The sequence below is a fragment of the Pseudophryne corroboree genome (genome assembly GCF_028390025.1).
Source record: "Pseudophryne corroboree isolate aPseCor3 chromosome 3 unlocalized genomic scaffold, aPseCor3.hap2 SUPER_3_unloc_35, whole genome shotgun sequence".
Classification (NCBI taxonomy): Eukaryota; Metazoa; Chordata; class Amphibia; order Anura; family Myobatrachidae; genus Pseudophryne; species Pseudophryne corroboree.
Window position 1 is genome coordinate 539,517 of NW_026967525.1, and position 18,749 is coordinate 558,265.

Genomic DNA, 18,749 nt, shown 5'->3' on the forward strand with positions numbered 1-18,749 from the left:
GTTAGGTATTTTTCTCACGGCATAACAAGGTTTATTCATCGTTTTGGTGATCGTACTGCGATTGACAGGAAGTGGGTGTTTCCGGGCGGAAACTTGCCGTCTTCTGGGCGTGTGCGAAAAAACGCTGGCGTTTCTGGGAAAAATGCGGGAGTGTATGAAGAAACGGGGGAGTGTCTGGGCGAACGCTGGGTGTGTTTGTGACGTCAAACCAGGAACTAAACTGACTGAACTGATCGCAATGGCTGAGTAAGTCTAGAGCTACTCAGAAACTGCTAAGAAATTTCTATTCGCAATTCTGCTAATCTTTCGTTCGCAAGTCTGCTAAGCTAAGATACACTCCTAGAGGGCGGCGGCTTAGCGTGTGCAATGCTGCTAAAAGCAGCTAGTGAGCGAAAAACTCGGAATGAGGGCCCATGTGCACTGCAGGGGAAGCAGATTTAACGGCCCTCATTCCGAGTTGTTCGCTCACTAGCTATTTTTAGCAGCATTGCACACGCTAAGCCGCCCCCGTTTCTTCAGACACTCCCCCGTTTCTTCAGACACTCCCGCGTTTTTCCCAGAAACGACAGCATTTTTTCGCACACACCCAGAAAACGGCCAGTTTCCGCCCAGAAACACCCACTTCCTGTCAATCACAGTACGATCACCAGAACGATGAAAAATCCTTGTTATGCCATGAGTAAAATACCTAACTTTTGTGTAAAATAACCTTGCGCATGCGCAGTAAGCGACTAATTGCAATATAGCAAAAATCGGCAAAGAGCGAACAACTCGGAATGAACCCCAACATTTGCAGAGAGAGTTAGATTTGGGTGGGGTGTGTTCAATCTGCAATCTAAATTGCAGTGTTAAAATAAAGCAGCCAGTATTTACCCTGCACAGAAACAAAATAACCCACCCAAATCTAACTCTCTCTGCACATGTTATATCTGACCCCCTGCAGTGCACATGGTTTTGCCCATCTGCTGCGATCAACTTGGAATTACCCCCACTGTTCAGAATTCTGCACTTTATCTTCTCTCTCCAATGTATGGTGGCAGCTCTGATATTCTGTGGGATACGCCTGATTCCTCTACTAGTTACTGGTGGCATAGTCCTTGCTAAAAAGGCTCTTGTTCTCCTGATAGTCAGTGAGTCCAAACCAGAATTGGTGATTTTCTTCTATTTTTTTTATATGTAAAGTTTTTTTTTTACATTTTTTGTTGTTGTTTGTCTTGTTTAATTAATGGTTGTTAATGCAAACGTCATTTTGTGTAACACATTTTTGTAAAAATCAGAGGGTCAGCGAGATGTTATGGTGCCAATGTATCATTTAATATTTCCTGCTAATTCCCCAAAAAAACCGTACCTCCCAAATGCAAGTAGAAGGGACTGCAGCAGGTATCTCCCATACCTTCATACATGTACATCTCCAGGCAAGGGTCAGGTAAGTTTTTTTTTTTTTAAATACAACAACCCTAATTCACCTGCAAGTAAAAAAACAAACTGAACCTTTGAACAGACATAACTTAATTAAAACAAAAATAAGCAAATGAAATAAATATATATCTACATATATATACATATACACATACACACACACACACACACACACACACACACACACACACACACACACACACACACACACACACACACACACACACACGAAGGGAATATGGAAATCAGAGGAAATCACATGATGTAATAGCAGCTTCCTGACAGGCCACCGCCCCCACTCCACATAAATGCACTGATATAAAATTCCTGTCACTATTTATTTACACACACAAAAAATCACAAGTACATACAGTCACTATTGGTGGTTCTGGGCTCCGGACAGTTCAAGGGAAATCGCAGTCACAATGGCAGCGTGTGTACCCACCTTTACACACCAGATGGGATATTTATACACAGCAACACTGATATTATGTGGACACAAAAGTAACAATACAATGACACATTAACAGGAAATTGTTTCTGTCACCACAGCGACAATTATCTGATAAGATAATACACAGACAAATAAAAAGACTCAACGGAAATCTTTTGTTTTTAAATGACTTTATTTCATATCTTTAATACACATATTTTTGTCCATCTATATTTTAAACTTAAAAAATACTTTACTCTGTGCACAACATGGATAAAAACAGGATTTTAATACCTACCGGTAAATCCTTATCTCCTAGTCCGTAGAGGATGCTGGGGTCCACTTTAGTACCATGAGGTATAGACAGTTCCGCAGGAGCCATGGGCACTTGAAGACTTTTCCAGTGTGTGAACTGGCTCCTCCCTCTATGCCCCTCCTCCAGACCTCAGTATAGGAACTGTGCCCAGGGAGATGGACATTTTGAGGAAAGGATTTATTTTAAAGTGAACGGTGAGATTCATACCCGCTCACACTTCAACCATGCCGTACAACAGGGCATTCAACATAAAACATGTCAACGGCATGAACAAATTTACAGCAACATGCTGAAAAGAAGCGTAACACAACTCTTGTGTAATTACAGCTAACAACTGCAGGTATAGTACGCACTGGGTCGGGTGTCCAGCATCCTCTATGGACAAGGAGAACAGGATTTACCGGTAGGTATTAAAATCCTGTTTTCTCATACGTCCTAGAGGATGCTGGGTTCCACTTTAGTACAATGGGGTTATACCAAAGCTCCAGAACGGGCGGGAGAGTGCGAATGACCCTGCAGCACCGATTGAACAAACTTGAGGTCCTCATCGGCCAAGGTATCAAACCTGTAAAACTTGGCAAACGTGTTTGCCCCTGACCAAGTAGCTGCTCTGCAAAGTTGCAACGCCAAGACACCCTGGGCAGCCGCCCAGGAAGAGCCCACCTTTCTAGTAGCATGTGCATTCACCGAATTCGGTAATGGCAATCCTGCCTTGGAATGAGCGTGCTGAATCGTACCTCTGATCCAGCGCGCAATGGTCTGCTTAGAAGCAGGACACCCAATCTTGTTCGGAGCATACAGGACAAACAGAGCCTCTGTTTTCCGTATTCGAGCTGTTCTTGCGACATACATTTTCAAAGCCCTGACCACATCCAGTGACTTTGATGTAGAAAAGGGGTCAGTGGCCACTGGCACCACAATAGGTTGGTTTATATGGAAAGAGGAAACCACTTTTGGAAGAAATTGCTGACGAGTTCTTAACTCCGCCCTATCTTCATGGAAAATCAAGTAAGGGCTCTTGTGAGACAAGGCCCCTAGCTCAGACACCCTCCTTGCAGATGCCAAGGCAAACAGTATGACCACTTTCCAAGTGAGAAACTTCAACTCTATCTCCTGTAGAGGTTCAAACCAATGTGATTGAAGGAACTGCAACACCACGTTAAGATCCCATGGTGCCACCAGAGGCACAAATGGAGGTTGGATGTGCAAAACCCCTTTCACAAACGTCTGAACTTCTGGAAACTTCTGGAAGGGAGGCCAATTGTTTCTGAAAGAAAACCGATAAGGCCGAAATCTGGACCTTAACTGAGCCCAATTTTAGGACCGCATCCACACCCGCCTGTAGAAAATGGAGAAAACATCCCAACTGAAACTCTTCCGTTGGAGCCTTCTTGGATTCGCACCAAGATACATATTTTCTCCAAATACGGTGGTAATGTTTAGACGTTACTCCTTTCCTGGCCTGAATGAGAATGGGAATGACTTCTTCGGGAATACCCTTTCGGGCTAGGATCTGGCGTTCAACAGCCATGCCGTCAAACGTAGCCGTGGTAAGTCTTGATACACGCACGGCCCCTGCTGCAGCAGGTCCTCGCAAAGAGGAAGAGGCTGAGGATTTTCTATGAGTAATTCCTAAAGATCTGGATACCAAGCCCTCCTTGGCCAGTCTGGGAGAATGAGGATCGCTCAAACCCTTGTTCTTCTTACGATCTTGAGAACTTTTGGAATTAGTGGAAGTGGAGGGAAGACATACACCGACCGAAACACCCACTGTGTCACCAGTGCATCCACTGCTATTGCTTGAGGGTCTCTCGACCTGGAACAATATCTCTGAAGCTTCTTGTTGAGCCGAGATGCCATCATGTCTACTTGAGGAACTCCCCAAAGACCTGCCACCTCTGCGAAGACTTGTGGGTGGAGGCCCCATTCTCCTGGATGGAGATCGTGTCTGTTGAGGAAGTCTGCTTCCCAGTTGTCCACTCCCGGAATGAAAAATCGCTGACAGAGCGCTTGCATGTCTTTCTGCCCAGAGGAGGATTCTTGTCGCCTCTGCCATCACTGATGGTTTATGTACGCCACTGCTATTACATTGTCAGACTGGATCTGTACAGGTAGATCTAGAAGAAGATGATCCACTTGTAGAAGGACATTGTAAATGGCTCTCAACTCAGAATGTTTATGTGAAGACAAGTTTCCTGACTTGACCATCTTCCTTGGAAGCTTACTCCCTGTGTGACTGCCTCCCAGCCTCGGAGACTTGCATCCGTGGTCACCAGGACCCAGTCCTGAATCCCGAACTTGCGACTCTGCAGTAGGTGAGAACTGTGTAGCCACCACAGGAGCGAAACTCTGGCTTTGGATGACAGGATTATCCTCTGGTGCATGTGTAGATGGGATCCGGACCACTTGTCCAACAGGTCCCACTGGAATACTCTGGCATGGAATCGGGCAAACTGTAAGGCCTCGTAGGCTGCTACCATCTTTCCCAACAACCGTATGCATTGATGAATTGACACTCTTGTCGGTTTCAGAATTTGTTTGTCCATTTTCTGGATTTCCGGAGCCTTTTCCACTGGAACAAAAACCCTCAGTACTTTTGTGTCCAGTATCATTCCCAGAAAGGATAACCTTGTCGTCTGTTCCAACTGCGACTTTGGAAGGTTTATGATCTAACCGTGTTGTTGAAGCACTGTCAGGGAGAGTGCAATGTTCTGCACCAACCTTTCCCTGGATCCCACTTTTATTAGGAGGTAAGGTATTATATTGACTCCCTTCTAACGAAGGAGGACCATCATCTCCGCCATAACCCTGGTGAAGACCCTCGGTGCCGTGGAGAGTCCAAACGGCAATGTCTGAAATTGGTAATGACAATCCTGTATCGCGAATCTCAGATAAGCTTGATGCGGAGGATAAATGGGAACATGTAAATAGGCATCCTTTATGTCCACTGACACCATGAAATCCCCTTCCTCCAGAATGGAGATCACTGCCCTGAGAGATTCCATCTTGAATTTGAATCTTTTCAGATAGAGATTCAGAGATTTCAGGATCGGTCTGACCGAGCCGTCTGGCTTCGGAACTACGAAGAGGCTTGAATAAAACCCTTCTCCCTGTTGTGACAGGGGAACCAGGACAATGACTTGATCCTGACACAATTTTTGTATTGCTGCCATTACCACTTTCCTGTCTGGGAGAGAAACTGGTACGGCCGATTTGAAAAATCGGTGCGGGGGGAACGTCTTGAAACTCCAGTTTGTACCCGTGGGACACTATTTGTAAGACCCACGGGTCCAGGCCAGAATGAACCCAGAACAGACTGAAAAGTTTCAGACGTGCCACCACCTGAGTGGACTACCGCAAGGGAGCCCCAGCGTCATGCTGTAGATTTGGCAGAAGCAGGGGATGATTTCTGCTCCTGTGATCTTGGAGACGCTGTGGACTTTTTTCCTCTTCCCGCAAAGAAAGGGGAACCTTTTCCCTTTTTGTATCTATTGGGCCGAAAGGACTGCATCTGAAAGTGATATGGCTTTTTCGCCGGCGTAGGAGCATAAGGCAAGAAAGTCGATTTACCTGCGGTAGCCACAAGAACTAAAGTATCCATCCCGTCTCCAAACAAGGCTTCCCCTTTATACGGGAGAGACTCCATATTCCTTTTGGAATCTGTGTCAGCATTCCATTGACGAATCCACAACGCTCTCCGTGCCGAGACTGCCATGGTAGTTGCTCTTGATCACAAGAGCCCAATATCTCTCATGGCTTCAGGCATGTACCCTGCAGCGTCTTTAATATGACCTACCGGTAGGAGAACCTCGTCTCTATCTATTGTGTCAATTTCAGATGACAAGTTTTCTGACCACTTTTCAATAGCACTACTACCCATGCACAGGCAATGGTAGGCCTGAGTAGTGTCCAATTGGCCACATAAATAGATTTTAAGGTAGTCTCCAACTTGCGGTCTGCCGGCTCCTTGAGTGAAGCCGTTCCTGGAGCAGGGAGAATTACCTTTTTTGTTAATCGTGGCAGGGCACTGTCTAAAATGGGGGGTGACGCCCACCTTTTCCTGTCCTCTGCCGGGAAAGGATAAGCAGCCTGAATCCTTTTGGGGATCTGAAATTTCTTTTCAGGGTTTGCCCAGACACCCTCAAAGAGAGTGTTCAGTTCATGAGGAGGAAAGGTTACATTAATTTTCTTTTCTTTATAAAGGTAAACCTTCTGCTGAGGTAAAGCAGGGGTCTCCGTAACTTCTAACACCTCCTTTATAGCCACAATCATGTACTGAATGTTTTTTGCTAATTTTGGATCTATTCCCCTGGAATCACTAGTGTCGACACAGGAATCAGAGTCCGTGTCGGTGTCAGTCTGTATTACCTGAGTAAATGACCTCTTATGGGACCCAGAGGGGTCCCCTGTTGATTAAAAAGCAGAGTTTTGACAAATCACATCTTCCACAGACTTTCTCCAGGTTTCTGCATGAGACTCAGACTTATCCAATCTCTTACTGATATGATTCACACTATCACGTAATTCTTTCACCCATTCAGGCTCATGGTGAGCCGGCAGTGTCACCACATTCCAACTCTGTCCCTAAAATTGCTTCCTCAGGGGAAGAGCACCCTGCCTCAGACATGTCACACACGTGCACAACCACACCACAGACACTCTGGGGATTATAGGGGACAGACCCACAGTAAAATCTGTCAGAGGGACACACAAAGGAATTGCCAGTCCACAACTCAGCGCCTAAAGAAAAAATCCCTGTCGCGTACTTTGTACACAGAGACTTTCCAGTGCTTATATATTGCCAATAATAGTTTGAGTACCTCAATATTACACTTTCCCCCCCTTTTTGCACCCTGATACTTGATTCAGAAGAGGAGATGGACCAACGTTCCTTCCCCTGCAACCTTGCTTGGAGAAAATGGCGCTGATCGGTGTTCTGGCTGAGGAGGAAGCCCCACCCCTGTAATGGCGCGTTTACCCTCAGCTTATCTGACTAAAATTTATACTGGCAGGTGTGTAGGATTGAGCCACGGTCCAATATGTCACTTTTTGCCAGAGTAGGATTTTATGCTGCCCAGGGCGCCCCCCCGTGCCCTGCACCCGCTGTGTGCCTGAGTTTTGACAGCATTCCCGCTCGCTGCGTGGTACGTTTAGCCGTCACGATGACCGGAGGTCCCTCTGGCAGATCTCCAGTAATAATACTCACGCGTCTTCTGACTTCTGGCTCTGTTAGGGAGGTGACAGCATACTGTGGGAGTGAGCGCATAGCCGCAGCTAGTGCTCAGTACCCTTCAGGAGCTACTGGTGTCCTGTCAGCAAGAAGCAGAGCCATGAAACTATGCAGGCAGTTGGTTCCTACTTCTTCTCCCTAAGTCCCACGAGGCAGGGAGACTGTTGCCAGCAGTCTGCCTGAAAATAAAAAACCTAACATAAAGTATTTCAGTGAAACTCAGTAGAGCCCCACTAGAGTGCGGCCAGTCTGCCTGGGCACATTTTCTAAACTGAGGTCTGGAGGAGGGGCATAGAGGGAGGAGCCAGTTCACACTCTGAAAAAGTCATAAAGTGCCCATGGCTCCTGCAGAACAGTCTATAGCCCATGGTACTAAAGTAGACCCCAGCATCCTCTAGGACGTATGAGAAATATCCTTTAAAGCACAGAAACAATTCAAGTTATGTTTTAGTATTGCAGGTAAGTAAAACAGATACATATCAGGAGAGCCAAAAGCCTTAGGGGGGGACATTCAGACCCAGCCGCAATAGCTGCCCACAGCAGTTTGCTGGTGGTGGCAAAATTCACATGCGCAGAGGCCGCACGGACACACACATTGCGGTTGCATCCCTGAGGGGTGAACGCGGGCCGGGACCATTTTCCAGGGGGCTGAGTGATGTCACATCTGCGTCTATCTCTGATTAACCCCCTACAAGCTTCCAGAGTGCACCTCATATCTCATCTTTTCCAAGTTACTACAAATGATATGAGATCGGTAGCACCACTACTTTCAGGATTATTACACAGAATACACATAAAGGCTGACACAGCAAATAACAATAAATTATTACATACAAGGGATTAATTAGAAATAAGGAAGCATAATTATCATTAAGTCTAATTATCATTTGGTTCTGTGCAGGACCCATACACCTCTTTACTGCCTCCAGCAGCCCCTGGTACTGCACTACTGCCACCCACCCTGTCTCCCCCTGACATCTAAGCACCGCTTGGGCATTTATGGTACTGCTAACAGTCCTTCATCAACAGATGGATGTAACCAGGGCAGTAAGGAGTCAGAAGCTGCTTCTGGTACCATGGACTCTGGTCGTGTAGGGCTCGGAGAGTCAGTAAGATTCTGTAATAGGGTGCTGCTAATTAGCAGCGTTTGCAATCCTTTTCCTAGCATGCTGACTGCCGCCTCCCCACTTGATGATCTTTTGCTTGGAGACCCAGGTAGAGGGCATTACAGTGTTCTATGACTGTAGGTCTTCTGAGGGTAATAAGTTCTGGAGTCTGGCTATGTTCGTTGCAAAAATGGAGGGGAGGGGAAAGGGTCTGGGGAAGGCCGCACAGGACTGATAATTGAACAAATTATAACTACCTCAGAAAAACTGACACTCTTGGGATAATTTTCTCTTTTATTAGTCAATTGTATACCTATAACCCAATAGTATGATTGGTAACAATAAATTTTGACTGTCAGTGGTGCTTCCAAGGGTATAGAGACACAAATCATAAAGAAGACTACAAAGAAGACAAGATAACCCTGGTAGGAAGCACTCTTATCTGAGGTAACAAGATAGATTAAGGTGTACTCATGAAAAAATTATAATCTTAAAACTGCAAATTTTTCAACGTCCGTGTAAATTCACTGATGAGTATGTGATCTTTTGCGAAAATATGTTGAAAGATATGGTCTTATCTAAATGACCTCAGTCAGAACAATTAAATATGTTCCAGTCCGTCTGCGTAATAATTCCCTTACCATTGGTGTATGACTAAATCAAAATGTATCAAAAATTTGATAGTGTGACCATCATCTTTATCATTTATTTAGCCCATATATAAATTCTCAGGGCAATAATTTTGAATCATAGGTCACTTAATGGATTATTTTCGGTTGGGTCACTTAGACACCAGTGTGTGGCCCAGTTAACGAGGAGAAGTGTCTGTGAAGCCGTTTCTTAGAGATATAACGGACAAGGGCATGCCATCAATTGGACATGAAATGGTGCCACCTGTATGAAGAAATAAGGATATTTGGTTTGTGTCAGTTCGCACACATGCACAAGATGAAAGAGTACAAGGCACCCGTATTATAAAAACCCCCGTGTGTTCTAACTCAATTATTCTAGATTGATAACCCAAGGGGAAATAAATTTACCTTAGATATGGATCATAATCGCTGCTATGTAGAGGTATGAGGTGCATGTGCCTCCATTCTTAGCAGTTGTCAAACATTCCACTTGCTGGGTTAAGGGAGGGATATGAGGTAGAAGTGCTCAAAGGCGGTTATCTGATTAATGGGTTGCTTCGTATCAACAGTCATATAGTGATTACCCCAAAAGAAGTGTGCCTTGATCATCCGCAACTAAATATACCCATGTCTTAAGAGACTAATCTTTTCTGTGAAAAACCCACGCCGTATCACTCCAAATCTCTTTACCATCAATTCCTCCACATGTATCCCAGCAGTTTGAATAAGAAAACTATAATGGCTTAGTCAGTGCTTGATGACAGCTATCTGATGACATATTGTTGACCAGAGATGTGAGACATGTGAACCTCAATTTGTTTAGCAGTAGCCTAACAATTTCAGAATACTAAATTCAAAACCAGATATTATACTCATGTCCTGATAGAGGTATGAGGCACCAATACCTCTGTTTTAATCAATGGCTATAACGCAGTTGCAGATGCTTAACAGAGGTGTGAGGCACAGTGGCTTAAGTTCTTTCCAACGGCTACCAAGCAATTTCAAATATTGATATTAGTAACAATCATGTCCTGACAGAGGTATGAGGCACCAATATCTCAGTTTTTATCAATAGCTATCAAGCAATTAATTCAGCAGCAGCCTGATAATTTCAAAATGCTGATGTCAAAAACAGATATTAATTACAATCATGTCCTGATAGAGGTATAAGGCACCAGTACCTCAGTTTCTCTCAATAGCTATCAAGTGATTTCAAATGCTTGACAGAGGTATGAGGCACAGAAAGCTTAGGTTCTTTTTAACAGCTTCCAAGCAATTTCATATGTTGATATTATTTACAATCATGTACTGACAGAGGTGTGAGGCACCAATACCTCAGTTTTTATCAATAGCTGTCAAATGATTTCAAATGCTTGACAGAGGTATGAGGCACAGGAGCTTCAATTCTTTTCAGCGGCTGCCAAGCAGTTTCAAGTGTTAATTCCTATAGTAATGACCATCATCATCATACTATAACAGAGGTGTGAGGCATATGTATCTCTCAATTTCTCAACAACTATCAGCTAATTTAATATGCTAAGTTGATGACATAGTATTCTTAAAACACATAGAGGTGTGTAAAGTGGCCAAGATACAGATAGACCTCCCTTCTGCTGTTCTCCCGTCTTGCCAGCAGGTATAGGACGAGGAATGAGAGAGGGTAGGTGCACCCAACTTGGCCAGAAGGAAGAAAGAGGAGGTATCAAGCAAGGAGCCTCAGGCGGGTACTCTCTGGTGCCTTATAACAGGTAGTGCAGAGATTTGGACCTGCACATTTGCCTCTAATGCGATACACTCCCGAATGGTTGTATAGTGATTAATGAGAGACAAAAATTGACCACCATTAACTATTGCCGGTATCAATCAAATTGCATGATAATGTCATCTCTCTTTGCCACTAATATCTTCCTATATACACGCCAACAAAAAAGAGATGGTAGAAATAAATTCACAATCATTATCAGAGCTCATATCATGTCTGTATAGTTACCACTCCCGAAACAGGCCGCAAAGAAAAAAGAGGAAATGCAGCCCCTGAGTCCCTCATGTAGGCGTCTGAAATCAGAGTCGATCCCCGCCGCCCATCAGCCACGCGGGGTCCCATCCGCCTGCGGCCGCTCCGACCAGCGGCAACCAAACACTTCCTCCGTTCCCAGCTGCCACACTGCTATTCCGCTGACAGACCGGTGGGTCACGTGTGCGCACCACGTGACTCACCCTCTTAGACCTGACGTACGTTTCACAAGGCTTGATCACAGGAGGTTGGGTAGCCTGTGATCTATTAGTTTTAAAGGGGATTGCTGCCTATTCACAGTCCTTCTTCATTACTAATTAATTATAGGTGCCGGAAGCAATCCTATGTATATGTATATAACAAGGCTACCCAGTTCAAAGTCATAAGTTCCCAGATATAGTTTAACAGGAAACCTATTAAATATAAAAATTACTAAAGTTAAATAACGAAAGAAAACACTAATAAGTGAACAGAATTCACACAGACTGTATTGCGGTGAGTGTCTACATACAATCCCTATAATGAAAAGGGAAGGAAAGAAATGATGGCATATGGGGCATTCCAAAGGAGATACCATTACAGTATAATTAAATACTTAAAACATGATTCCGTAAGGATCCTTTTATTGACCAGTCTTATTAAGAATTATAACATTATACGTTGGAACAAAAAGAGGAGAAAAGGAATATTATAAAATCAAAAATAATAATACATATGAAGAATTAAAGGGATTGTTGCCCATGAGCAATTATATATTGATTATAGATGGGGTAGCTTTAAATATGCATGTACATATATATGTGTATATGTGTGTGCACCCCTTTATACTGTTATTCATGACTTCACACCACAAATATTAAATTGTGGTGCAGAGTCCTACGTTATATTTTGTCAGACACATTGCAGAAAAATTATTCCGTATTTATGTAGAGTACACTAAAACTTGTGAAAAAAGGTTGAGGTGTGTGTGTAGTTCTCAGAAAATCAGTGATCTGTATGATTACCATAGTAGGTAAATTAATACCAAACTTACTACGTGCATAATTCTACAATTTTTTTTATATATATATAAAATTATATATTACTATCATAAGGGGTAGTATGTGAGAAGATGCCATAATTCTGTTTAGTCACTTTTTAGAAAGTGATATGGTGATCTAAGGAAATGTTTATATAGAGCCAAACTAATAAATAACGTGATAATGTTGAGAAAAAAGGTGAAAGAAATGATGCCATGTTCCATTGATGTATTAAAGTTGTGAGAGAGAAATAGTGTGTGTGAAAATGCTAAGTTGAAGCTGTAGTCACGTCCAATTGTGTGAATAGACTAAAAAACAAGAACTGTGTAGTATCTAAATTATTTGGGAAGAAAAGCTCCAAAATTAATATTCTCATTTAAACCCTCGGGGTTGAGAGCCCCGATTTTAAAGGTCCATTCACATTCCCTTTGTAATAACTGGTTGACATTGTCACCTCCTCTGTTTCCTAACTTGACTTGTTCCAAGCCATAAACTTTAAGATTTTGCCAAGACCCGTCATGTTCATAATGGAAATGACGTGCAACTGAAGTCAATTTTTTAAAATTTGCCAGATCCTTTACGGCATTCCATGTTGAGCCAATGTGCTCTAAAATACGTTGTTTGAAAGGTCTACTTGTCATCCCCACATACCGTTTGTTGCACTCACATGATATGCAATAAACTACTGCTTCCGTATTACAGTTAATGTAATGTTGGGATTTTATGTTTTTACCAAAACGATCCATGATGGTATCTGTTTGTTTGATCCACTTGCAAGCTTTACAGTGTCCACAGGGGAAGGTTCCCACAATTTTTGGTTTTGTGGTTGGTACCCTTTTGAAATGGCTTGAGACTAGTTGGTTTTCTAAATTTTGGGATCTTTTCCAGTGCCTTTGAGCACTTCTACCTCATATCCCTCCCTTAACCCAGCAAGTGGAATGTTTGACAACTGCTAAGAATGGAGGCACATGCACCTCATACCTCTACATAGCAGCGATTATGATCCATATCTAAGGTAAATTTATTTCCCCTTGGGTTATCAATCTAGAATAATTGAGATAGAACACACGGGGTTTTTTATAATACGGGTGCCTTGTACTCTTTCATCTTGTGCATGTGTGCGAACTGACACAAACCAAATATCCTTATTTCTTCATACAGGTGGCACCATTTCATGTCCAATTGATGGCATGCCCTTGTCCGTTATATCTCTAAGAAACGGCTTCACAGACACTTCTCGTTAACTGGGCCACACACTGGTGTATAAGTGACCCAACCGAAAATAATCCATTAAGTGACCTATGATTCAAAATTATTGCCCTGAGAATTTATATATGGGCTAAATAAATGATAAAGATGATGGTCACACTATCAAATTTTTGATACATTTTGATTTAGTCATACACCAATGGTAAGGGAATTATTACGCAGACGGACTAGAACATATTTAATTGTTCTGACTAAGGTCATTTAGATAAGACCATATCTTTCAACATATTTTCGCAAAAGATCACATACTTATCAGTGAATTTACACGGATGTTGAAAAATAATTTTTTAAGGCATATCTAATAAAATTTGTAATTTTAAGATTATAATTTTTTCATGATCTACGGTATCTTGTTACCTCAGATAAGAGTGCTTCCTACCAGGGTTATCTTGTCTTCTTTGTAGTCTTCGTTATGGTCTGGCTATGTTCCTCAGATGAGGATCTGATTGTGGCTGATACCTGATGTCTAAGTGTCACTCCAACATCCAGGACACCAAGATTCTGCACATGATCAGCATTTTGTAACTCTGAACCCCCAAGTGTAAGTCTGGTTGGTAAGCAAAGCTGAGCTGTAGCCCTGCCCTTTGTCGTGAGCTTCTATCATATGGAACTGTTTCACTAGGACGGAGTCAAAGCCAACTGGCGTCACCCACACCTGGAGCTCAGCTAGACATTTAGGATTGGTATTGGGTTCTCAGTACCCAGAGCAAAAGACCGGTCATCGGCATACCAGTGGTAAACGAGGACATGACGTCTGTTTCACCCAGTGGTAGCACGTGTATTGCAAAAAACTTGGGAGATAGGATAAGAACCTTGCAGAACGTTACATAGCAATGATAAGTATACTCCAGAAGAAAAGAATGGTTCCTCACCTGAGTGATGTCTATTGTGTGCGACAAGAGCTGATTTATTTCTCAGAACATGGAAATGGCCTCTCACCTGTGTGACTTCTCTGATGTGTAACAAGTTGTGATTTCTGGGTAAAACATTTCCCACACTCAGAACATGGAAATGGCTTCTCACCTGTGTGACTTCTCTGATGTCTAACAAGATGTAATTTATTAATAAAACATTTCCCACATTCAGAACAGGAAAATGGCCTCTCACCTGTGTGACTTCTCTGATGTGTAACAAGATTTGATTTCAGGGTAAAACATTTCCCACACTCAGAGCAAGAAAATGGCCTCTCACCTGTGTGACTTCTCTGATGTGTATCAAGATTTGATTTCAGTGTAAAACATTTCCCACACTCAGAGCAAGAAAATGGCTTCTCACCTGTGTGACTTCTCTGATGTATAACAAGATTATGTTTCAGGGTAAAACATTTCCCGCACTCAGAGCAAGAAAATGGATTCTCACCTGTGTGACTTCTCTGATGTATAACAAGATTATGTTTCAGGGTAAAACATTTCCCGCACTCAGAGCAAGAAAATGGATTCTCACCTGTGTGAATTATCTGATGTCTACCAAGATATAATTTGCTTATAAAACATTTCCCACATTCAGAACAGGAAAATGGCTTCTCACCTGTGTGACTTCGTTGATGTGTAACAAGACCTGATTTCCGTGTAAAACATTTTCCACACTCAGAGCAAGAAAATGGATTCTCACCTGTGTGACTTCTCTGATGTCTAACAAGAGCTGATTTGAATGCAAAACATTTCCCACACTCAGAACATATCATTGGCTTCTCACCTTTGTGTCTTCTCTGATGTCTAACAAGAGCTGATTTGTATGTAAAACATTTCCCACACTCAGAGCAAGAAAATGGCTTCTCACCTGTGTGACATTTCTGATGATTAACAAGATCTGATATGTATGGAAAACTTTTCCCACACTCAGAACATGGAAATGGATTCTCACTTGTGTGACTTCTCTGATGTCTAACAAGATTTGATTTCAGGGTAAAACATTTCCCGCACTCAGAGCAAGAAAATGGCTTCTCACCTGTGTGACATTTCTGATGATTAACAAGATCTGATTTGTATGGAAAACACTTACCACACTCAGAACATGGTAATAGTCTCTCACCTGCCTTAGCTGATTTATGGGTAATAAGGTTTGTGTTCTGTGTAAAACATTTGGCATCTATAGAACAGGGAAATACTGTATCTACTATCAGAGCTGTAACAGATGCACCAATATCAGAGTGATCAGGAGAACATTTCCCAGGATCAGAGGGACCAGATGATAGAGCTGGATGTATAATTGAGGTAATAGGATCATCTCCTGGAGAATCCGGTCTACTGTCATTATCTTCTTTTTCACAATCCGGGGATAACATTAGATGTCCTTCTGAGATGTTCCTGCTTGTGTGTCCATCTGCTGGAAATAAAATACATTATGGAAATGTGACATTTTCTGTAACAATATTAATCTTGTAAACAATAGGAGAATACGACTCTCTGGGACACTTAATTGTAATGTGTGTGTATAATAAAACATAACTTTGAATGAAGGCTTTATAATATTGTGTCTCAGACTATCATTGTGTCCACCCTCCTGAGAACACTCACAATAACAAATGTGATATTAGAACAAGACTTAGATATATCTCTCTTGTACTGGTAACTAACCATGTAGTATAAATGGAGATGTAGTCACTCGCCAAGTCCTATGTCAGCACCAATGTAAAACTATGGATGGGGAACATATAGTATGAATTGGAGATTCTAGATGAACAATAGTATCAGTCATATGAGCTGATGGATCAGAGAAATGTCTCCTAACGTTACTCCTGGAAGCACTGGTAAGGTAGCATTCCTTTATGTGTGTGCTCATACGCTGGTAAGCCTGTACATGTGTTACTCAGCCTTATTTCTCTCACGTCCGAGAGGATGCTGGGGTTATTTAGTACCTTGGGAGCCATGGGCACTTTAAGAGTTTCACAGTGTGGGCTGGCTCCTCCCTCTATGCCCCTCCTACCAGACTACCTACCGGTCACAGCTAGGGGAGCTACTAGGAGTTTTTCTAGTTTTATTGTTATTCTAAGAGATTAGGATACAGGATGGCTGCTGGCAACAGCTTTCCTGCTTCATGGGACTTGGGGGGGGGTGGTAGTAGTAGAAACCAACTCTAGAAGTTAATGGTTCTCTATCTCCGCTGACAGGACACTGAGCTCCTGAGGGTGCTGATCTCAAGCCCACAAGGCGACCGCTCACTCCCGCAGCACGACCGCCACCCCCAACAGAGCCAGAAGAATGAAGAGTGGGGAGTACAGCGCCGGCGGCCCGGGAAGTGGGTCGCCGGCGGGAATGGCGGTACAAGAGTGGGAGCGCAGCTCTGACAGGCTGTGCTCCGGAAGGCTTAGTGGCACACTGTGTACGATGCTGTGAGGGGTGTCCTGGGCCAGCACAATCACCCTACACTGGTCAACTATAGCTATCAGGGTCTAATCCTGCTGTTAGCTATAAAATACCTCAGGCCAGTATAATCAACTAAGTGTGGGAGAATGCGCCATTATAGGGGGCGAGACTTCTCCTCAGAGTGGATCCAGAACTCACCAGCGCCATTTTCTCACTGCATACCTCTCTTCATACCGGGAGTGGACAACTGGGAAGCGGACTTCCTCAGCAGACACGATCTCCATCCAGGAGAATGGGGCCTCCACCCAGAGGTAACAAGTCGATGAGGTGTACCTCAGATAGACATGATGGCCTCCCGCCTCAACAAGAAGCTTTGGATGTACTGTTCCAGGTCGAGATACCCACAAGCAGTGGCGGTGGATGCCCTGGTAACTCCGTGGGTGTTCCAATCGGTGTATGTGTTCCCTCCACTTCCACCCATCCCAAGGATTCTCAAACTAATAAATAGAACAAAAGTTCAGGCGATCCTCATTGCTCCGGACTGGCCAAGACGGGGTTGGTACGCGGATCTTCTGGAATTACTGCTGGAGGATCCGAGGCCTCTTCCTCTTCGTGAGGTCCTTCTACTAAAGGGCCATTCGCCTATCAAGACTTACCGCAGCTACGCATGGAGGTTGAACGCCAGACCATAGCTCAGAAGGGCATTCCGAAAAAGGTAATTGATAAAAAATGATACAGGCCAGTAAAGGGAGTAACGTCTAAACACTACCATCGGATTTGGAAAAAGTATGTGTCTTGGTGTGAATCCAAGAAATTTCCTACGGTGGAGTTTCAACTGGGACAGTTTCTCCTCTTTCTGCAAGCAGGCGTGAATGTGGACCTACGCTTGGTCTCCATAAAGGTACAGATTTTGGCCTTGTCCATTTTCTTCCAGAAACAATTGGATGCCCTCCGTGAGGTTCAGACTTTCTTAAAAGGGGTTCTGCACATCCAACCACCCTTTGTGCCTCCTACGGCACCTTGTGATCTTAATATGGTGCTGCAGTTACTGCAATCGGATTGGTTCGAGCCTTTACAGGAAGTGGACGTCAAGTTTCTTACTTGGAAGGCGGTCACACTGTTGGCATTGGCATCTGCTCAACGTGTGTCAGAATTGGGGGCATTGTCATGCAAGAGCCCCTACTTGATTTTCCATGAGGATAGAGCGGAGCTCAGAACGCGTCAGCAATTTCTTCCAAAGGTTGTATCAGCTTTTCATATCAACCAACCTATTGTGGTGCCAGTGGCTACTGACTCCTCAATCACCTCAAAGTACTTGGATGTTGTGAGGGCTTTGAAAATTTATGTGAAGAGAACGTCTCGTCACAGGAAGTCAGACGCTCTATTTGTCCTTTATGATCCCAACAAGATTGGGTGTCTGTTAGGGTCTCCTGCCCTGTGCTGCCACGTCGTCATGGCAACCGGGAGACAAGTGCTAGTGGAGTAACCTGAGCGCAGCTGATACTCCGGTTCGGGTCTTTTGCTGTGCAGTGGTTATAGGCTCTGTGCACGGCAGGGGATCCGGTGCTGGTTTTTGTGCTCACAGTCTGTGAGGTCTGAGTGGGGCGTGGACAGCACCTGCTTTATAAGGCCTCTTTTCAGGGTAAGCAGATGCTGCTGAATCTTTGTTGGTTAGTCAGTTCATGAAAGTTAGCCAGTACTGTGTAGCTTTGTATTTGTTTGTTGCTTACTGCAAATAGGCCTGGGGATTTGGTATTACACTCTGCCAATCCAGACCTAGCAGTAAGACTGGAGTCAGTCGTTTAGCTTGCTGGGGTTCTGTTACTACTCTGTGAACTTAGCAAGTGTTTGCGGCTGTATTCTAAGACTTGCCTGTCTAATCCTGTCTCACTGTGCTAGGTGTCAGGGGTCAGTTTAGTGGCAGTAAGCTAAAACCTGTGCACTGCAAGTGAGAAATAGGATTGTGGAGACTCTCCTTGTGTCTATCATTCCATCTCTGACCAAGG

At 43.6% G+C, this 18,749-nt stretch overlaps 1 protein-coding gene across 1 annotated transcript in view; it reads right to left on the bottom strand.

Moving 5' to 3' along the window:
• Positions 1–9,643: 9,643 nt before the first annotated feature.
• Positions 9,644–18,749, bottom strand: part of LOC134984093 (oocyte zinc finger protein XlCOF6-like) — a 36,978-nt gene continuing 27,872 nt past the window's right edge. Inside the window, exon 7 of the mRNA XM_063949725.1 lies at positions 9,644–15,763. Coding sequence (XP_063805795.1) covers positions 14,346–15,763 — 1,418 coding nt within the window. The 3' untranslated portion in view covers positions 9,644–14,345. The remainder of the gene's footprint in view (positions 15,764–18,749) is intronic.